General features: G+C 38.9%; 1 protein-coding gene across 1 annotated transcript in view; it reads right to left on the bottom strand.

Annotated features, from left to right (window-relative positions):
• Positions 1 to 1,358: 1,358 nt before the first annotated feature.
• SPAG6 (sperm associated antigen 6) overlaps positions 1,359 to 7,707 on the bottom strand; it is a 62,749-nt gene continuing 56,400 nt past the window's right edge. The window contains exon 10 of the mRNA XM_010859911.1: positions 1,359 to 1,681. Within this exon, the coding sequence (XP_010858213.1) occupies positions 1,612 to 1,681 (70 nt within the window). The 3' untranslated portion in view covers positions 1,359 to 1,611. The remainder of the gene's footprint in view (positions 1,682 to 7,707) is intronic.

Genomic DNA, 7,707 nt, shown 5'->3' with positions numbered 1-7,707 from the left:
CCATCTCATCCTCTGTTGTCCCCTTCTCCTCCTGCCCCCAATCCCTTCCAGCATCAGGGTCTTTTCTAATGAGTCAACTCTTCGCATGAGGTGGCCAAAGTATTAGGGTTCAGCCTCAGCATCAGTCCTTCCAATGAACACCCAGGACTGGTCTCCTTTAGGATGGACTGGTTGGATCTCCTTGCAGTCCAAGGGACTCTCAAGAGTCTTCTCCAACACCACAGTTCAAAAGCATCAATTCTTTGGTGCTCAGCTTTCTTCACAGTCCAACTCTCACATTCATATACGACCACTGGAAAAACCATAGCCTTGACTAGACGGACCTTTGTTGGCAAAGTAATGTCTCTGCTTTTCAATATGCTATCTAGGTTGGTCATAACTTCCCTTCTAAGGAGTAAGCATCTTTTAATTTCATGGCTCCAATCACCATCTGCAGTGATTTTGGAGCCCACAAAAATAAAGTCTGACACTGTTTCCCCATCTATTTCCCATGAAGTGATGGGACCAGATGCCATGATCTTCGTTTTCTGAATGTTGAGCTTTAAGCCAACTTTTTCACTCTCCTCTTTCACTTTCATCAAGAGGCCATTAAGTCTTCTTCACTTTCAGCCATAAGGGTGGTGTCATCTGCATATCTGAGGTTATTATATTTCTCCCAGCAATCTTGATTCCAGCTTGTGCTTCTTCCAGCCCAGCATTTAATACTAATGCTTTTTTTAATTAAAATTTTATCACAACTCCCTCTTATCTTCCTTTCAGCTCCATTTGTGAAAATGCAGGTAAAGTCTGAGTCGAATGGTATCCTTTTCAAGTTTTTCCTTAAATCCCTGAAAATCTGACTTTTGAAACTTGGGACTGTGAAACTAGGACAAGGGAACACTGAGGACCCCCTTGACTTGCTTGCTTCAATAGGAGGCCTAGACTAAGAAGAAACCTTTCAATGAACAGGAGAGGGATGTCTGCAATAGTATAATGCTTAATGTTGACTTCTACCCTGTCCAGCCCCAGGAAAGGTAAGGAACAGTTTAGGGAAGAGTAAGATAAGAGGTAGAAAACTTAGGAGGAAGAGGAAACTTCCTAAATTCTTAGGAAAACCTGCCAGGTTACCCATAGAGTTCATGTGTTCAGATAATGCATTTGTGTAACCAGCATCAGCATCTTTCAAATGCCTTGCACTTTGTCATCTGTGTCCTCTTGCAACTACTTCCTTTGGATATCCCTAGACTTTCCAAGGCCAGTCTTCCTTGCCTGTGCCCATGAGGAACTGGCAAATTAATGAAGAGTTTCTGAACACTATCTTTCGTCTATATTTAGTTAGAAGTGTGTGCATGTGTGGTCTTTAACGGAACACTAACAAATTTGTGAAGACCCTTTATTGTGTTTTTTAAATTTGCCTTTCCATCAGATCCTATGCAAAGGATAGTGACTAGTTCCTCATACATTCAAACCACTAGTTTTTTAGAGTGTTACATAAATTTAGAAAATAGTATCCAAAAGTATTTCACATTGACTAAATTAGTATGTATTTAGCTCAAATACTTAGAAAGAGCTTTAACAAATATCATTCACAAATACTTTGCTATCAATTCGAGCATAAAAATGTAACTTTGCTCAGTTAGTAAGTGGTTGATAGCTGTCCACTCTCTGCAGAAGTGTTTCTGAATATCCAGGGGAATAATACCTGAAAAAGAAAATTTTCTATTAGATCTTTGTGAAAAGATTTAGCACAGTAGGCACAAAAGATTCAATGAAGATATTTATCTGAAATAATTCTCTGAAAGAAATCTCTACTACACCAACCAATTATATTATAGAAATGCTTTGTGTATGAGGTTAGAAACAATCAAGGAAGAGAACACCAGCTCACAAGACTGTACCAGAAACACAGCAAAACATTTAAGGAGTATCAGTGCAATGGCAAAGAAAGGGTACTTTCAAAGTAGCCAAAGTATTGGAGCTTCAGCATCAGTCCTTCCAAAGAATATTCAGATTGATTTCCTTATGGATGACTGGTTTCACCTTCTTGCAGTCCAAGGGACTCTCAAGAGTCTTCTCCAACACCACAGTTCAAAAGCATCAATTCTTCAGCGTTCAGTTTTCTTTATGGTCCAACTCTCACATCCATACATGACTACTGGAAAAACCATAGCTTTGACTAGACGGACCTTTGTCAGCATAGTGATGTCTCTGCTTTTTAATACTATCTAGGCTGGTCATAGCTTTTCTTCCAAGGAGAAAACCCCTTTTAATTTCATGGCTGCAGTCACCATCTGCAGTGATTTTGGAGCCCAAGAAAATAAAGTCTGTCACTGTTTCCATTGTCTCCCCATCTATTTCCCATGAAGTGATGGGACTGGATGCCATGATCTTCATTTTTTGAATGTTGAGTTTTAAGCCAGCTTTATCACTCTCCTCTTTCACTTTTATCAAGAGGCTCTTTAGTTCCTCTTTGCCTTCTGCTATAAGGGTGGTGTCATCTGCATGTCTGAGGTTATTGATATTTCTCTCAGCAGTCTTGATTCCAACTTGTGCTTCATACAGCCCAGCATTTCACATGATGTACTCTATATATAAGTAAATAAGTAGGGTGACAATGTACACCCTTGATGTACTCCTTTCCCAATTTGAAATCAGTTGGTTGTTCTATGTACAGCTCTAACTGTTGCTCTTTGACCTGCATACAGATTTCTCAGGAGGCACATGGATCACAACCTTGTCTAACTCAATGAAACTATGAGCCATGCCATGTAGGGTCACCCAAGATAGACAGAGTTCTGACAAAACACAGTCTACTAGAGAAGGGAATGGCAAAGCACTTCACTATTCTTGTCTTGAGAACCCCATGAACAGTATGAAAAGGCAAAAAGATATGACATTGAAAAAGATGAACTCCCCAGGTCCGTAGGTACCCAATATGCTACTGGAGAAGAGTGGTGAAGTAACTCCAGAAAGAAGAGATGGAGCCAAAGCGAAAACAATATCCAGTTGTGGATGTGACTGGTGGTAGAAGTAAAGTCCGATGCTGTAAGGAACAATACTGCATAGAAACTGGAAAGTTAGGTCCACAAATCAAGGTAAATTGGAAGTGGTCAAACAGGAGATGGCTGTTTTAGGAAACAGTGAACTAAAATGGACCAGAATGGGTGAATTTAATTCAGATGACCCTTATGTCTACTACCGCAGGCAAGAAACCCTTAGATGAAATGAAGTAGCCCTCATAGTCAACAAAAGAGTCCAAAATGCAGTACTTAAGAGCAATCTCCAAAATGACAGAATGATCTCTGTTCCTTTCCAAGGCAAACCATTCAATATCACAGTAATTCAAGTCTATGCTCCAACCACTAATGCCAAGAAGCTGAAGTTGAACAGTTCTATGATGACCTACAAGAGCTTCTAGAACTAACACCAAAAAAGATGTCCTTTTCATCATAGGAAACTGGAATACAAAAGTAGTAGGTCAAGAAACACTTTGAGTAACAGGCAAGTTTGTCCTTGGAGTACAAAATGAAGCAGGGCAAAGGCTAATGGAGTTTTGCCAAGAGAACATGCTGGTCATATGAAACACCCTCTTCCAACAACATGAGAGATGACTCTACCCATGAACAACACCAGATGGTCAACACTGAAATCAGATTGATTATATTCTTTGCAGCCAAAGACGAAGAAGCTCTATACAGTCAGCAAAAACAAACTGGGAGCTGACTGTGGCTCAGATCATAAACTCCTTATTGCCAAATTCAGACTTAAATTGAAGAAAGTAAGGAAAACCACTAGACCATTCAGGTATGACCTAAATCAAATCCCTTATGACTATACAATGGAAGTCACAAATAGATTCAAGGGATTAGATCTGATAGACAGAGTGCCTGAAGAACTATGTACAGAGGTTCATGACATTGTACAGGAGGCAGTGATCAAAACATCCCCAAGAAAAAGAAATGCAAAAAGGCAAAATGGTTGTCTGAGGAGGGCTTACAAATAGCTGAGAAAAGAAGACAAGCTAAAGGCAAAGGAGAAAAGGAAAGATATAACCATCTGAATGCAGAGTTCCAAAGAATAGCAAGGAGAGACATGAAAGCCTTTGTAAGTGATCAATGCAAAGAAATAGAGGAAAACAACAGAATGGGAAAGACTAGAGATCTCTTGAAAAAAACTAGAGATACCAAGGGAACAAACATTTCATGCAAAGATGGGCCTAATAAAGGACAGAAACGATATGGACCTATTAGAACCAGAAGATAATTAAGAAGAGGTGGCAAGAATACACAAAAGAACCGTACAAAAAAGATCTTAATGACCCAGATAACCACAATGGTGTGATCACTCACCTGGAGCCAGATATCCTGGAATGTGAAGTCAAGTGAGGGCCTTAGGAAGCATCACTACGAACAAAGCTAGTGAGGGTGATGGAATTCCAGTTGAGCTATTTCAAATCCTGAAAGATGCTGCTGTGAAAGTGCTGCACTCAATATGCCAGCAAATTTGGAAGACTCAGCAGTGGCCACAGGACTGGAAAAGGTCAGTTCTCATTCCAATCCCAAAGAAAGGAAATGCCAAAGAATGTTCAAACTACCGCACAATTGCACTCATCTCACATGCCAGCAAAGTAATGCTCAAAATTCTCCAAGCCAGGCTTCAATGGTACATGAACCAAGAACTTCCAGATGTTCAAGCTGGATTTAGAAAAGGCAGAGGGACCAGAGATCAAACTGGTCAACCAGAGATCACATCCGTTGGATCATTGAAAAAGAGAATTCCAGAAAAGCATCTACTTCTGCTTTATTGACTACACCAAAGTCTTTGACTGTGTGGATCACAACAATAAATATATGATACAATAAATGGATAAAAAAAAACTAGCAAATGTAATTTAAAATTTTCTAAAACACTTGGAATAATTAAACCTCCTAAGGTGTTTTCTCCAGATAAAACCTAATGTTCAAGACTTACTTTATCCTTTGTTAATTATCTTTATCTCTCCTCACGTGCTTGACTTAAAAACTCATGATTTATGTTACATTAATTTCTTCCACATTTTGTCAAGTTACTGTGGATAGAAGAGCTGTGTTTTCTCAACAGTGTGCTTACAAGCAGTCACAGATAAACATGTACATACATGCATACATAAAGAGCTACATTAAAGAATATTTCTCCACCAAAGGCTTATGTGAGTGCTCAGTTGCTCACTTGTGTCCAACTCTGCAATGCCATGGACCTCTGTCCATGGGATTATCTCAGCAATATGGGAGTGGGTTGCCATTTCCTTCTCCATGGCATCTTCCCAACCCAGGAACTGAATCTACATCTCTTGTGTTTCCTGCATTGGCAGGCAGATTCTTTCCCACTGAGCACTTGGGAAGTCCCAAAAGGCCTCCTACCCTTGAGAAAAACTGCCCCTAAACAGTGAGTCTCTTCCAAGTATTCCTACACCAAGGAAGTTACAGCTGTTTCTCTATGAGTTAGTCACAAATTTTAAAGCAGGCCTCACCTGCCTAGGTCTTATAAATGCATTAGATACAAGGTAAATACTTTTTATAGAAATGGTAAAGCGTGGATTTAGAAAAACCAAAACTTTAAAAATCATGCTGTTTCACATGGTAGCCACTAGCTAGGGTGGCTCTCGAGCCCTAGAAATATGACTGAGGAACTGACTTTTATATTAAATTTTAATTAAAAATATTAATAAATGATATTCAACTCAGTTGTTGGAAAAAAATTTAAGTGTGTTTGGAACAACTTGCATTTCAACTGTAAACTTTATGTAATCTAAATACAGATCATGTATTTCCAATGAAATTTAATATCTAAATTGAGATGTATTGGAAGTGACAAAATGCCCACCAGATTTCCAGAACTGAGTTTAAAAAATGTCAAATAGCTCGTTAATAATTTTTATATTGATTACTAAATGCTGGAGATTGTGTGGAGAAAATGGAATACTCCTACACTGTTGGTGGGAATGTAATTGGTACAGTCACTATGGAAAACTCTATAGAGGTTCCTTAAAAAACTAAAAATAGAACTACCTTATGACCTAGCAATCCCACTCCTGAGCATACCCTGAGAATACCATAATTCAAAAGACACATACATCCCAGGGTTTACTGCAGCACTATTTACAATAGCCAGGACATGGAAGCAACCTAGATGTCCATCAACAGATGAATGGATAAAGACGATGTGGTATACATAAGTAATGGAATATTACTCAGCCATAAAAAGGAATGAAATTGGGCCATCTGTCATCATGTGGATGAACCTAGAGTTTGTCACATGCAGTGAAGTAAGTCAGAGAGAGAACAACAAATATTAACACATATATATGGAATCTAGAAAAATGGCATTGATGAACCTATTTGCAGGACGGGAATGGAGATGCAGACACAGAAACACGGTGGGGGAAGACAAGGGTGGGATGAGCTGAGAGTAGCACCGACTACTGTCTACACACTACTGTATGCACAGGAGACAGCCAGTTGGAAGTTGCTGTACAGCACAGGGAGCTCAACTCGGTGCTTTGTTATGACCTAGGGCGGTGAGAGGGAGGCTCAAGAGGGAGGGGCTATGTGTATACATACAGCTGATTCACTCTGTTGTATAGCAGAAACTAACACAATATTGTAAAGCAACTATACACCAATTTTAAAAATAAATTAAAAATTAATCTTGAAAATAGCTTCCTGCTACATTACTATGAAGAACCTGCATTTCATAAATATTATTTTTTTCAGATACAGATAGTAACTTTCTTTTTGCCATTCAATATCACTTTCTATTCTTTTATTGATATAGTTGATTTACAGTGTTGTGCAAATCTCTGCTATACAGCAAAGTGACTCAGTTATACACATATAGACATTCTTCTTATATTCTTTTCCATTATGGTTTGCCAAAGGACATTGAATATACTTCCCTGTGCTATACAGTAGGACCTTGTTGTTTAAACATCCTATATAATAGTTTATGTCTGCTAATTCCACCTTACAGTCTTTCCTCACCCTTGGCAACCCAAGTCTGTACTCTATGTATGTGAGTCTATTCCTGTTTTATAGATAGGTTCATTTGTGACATATTTTAGATTCCACATATAAGTGATATCATATAGTATTTGTCTTTCTGATTTACTTCACTTATTATGATAATCTCTAGTTGCATCCATGTTGCTGCAAACAGCAATACTGCATTCTTTTTTTATGGCTGAGTAGAAAAACATCTACTTCTGCTTTATTGGCTACACCAAAGCCTTTGACTGTGTGGATCACAACAAACTGTGGAAAATTAACAGATGAGAATACCAAACCACCTTACTTGCCTCCTGAGAAATCTGTATGCAGGTCAAGAAGCAACAGTTAGAACCAGACATAGAACAATGGACTGGTTCCAAATTGGGAAAGGAGTACGTCAAGGCTGTATACTGTCACCTTGCTTATTTAACTTATATGCAGAGTACATCATGTGAAATGCCAGGTTGGATGAAGCACAAGCTGGAATCAAGACTGCTGAGAGAAATATCAATAACCTCAGACATGCAGATGACACCACCCTTATAGCAGAAGGCAAAGAGGAACTAAAGAGCCTCTTGATGAAAGTGAAAGAGGAGAGTGATAAAGCTGGCTTAAAACTCAACATTCAAAAAATGAAGATCATGGCATCCGGTCCCATCACTTCATGGGAAATAGATGGGGAGACAATGGAAACAGTGACAGA

The sequence above is a fragment of the Bison bison genome, unplaced genomic scaffold (genome assembly GCF_000754665.1).
Source record: "Bison bison bison isolate TAMUID 2011002044 unplaced genomic scaffold, Bison_UMD1.0 scf7180017864461, whole genome shotgun sequence".
NCBI classification, from domain to species: Eukaryota; Metazoa; Chordata; class Mammalia; order Artiodactyla; family Bovidae; genus Bison; species Bison bison.
The sequence above is the reverse complement of the archived record's forward strand: the minus strand, read 5'-3'. Positions and strand labels throughout refer to the sequence as shown.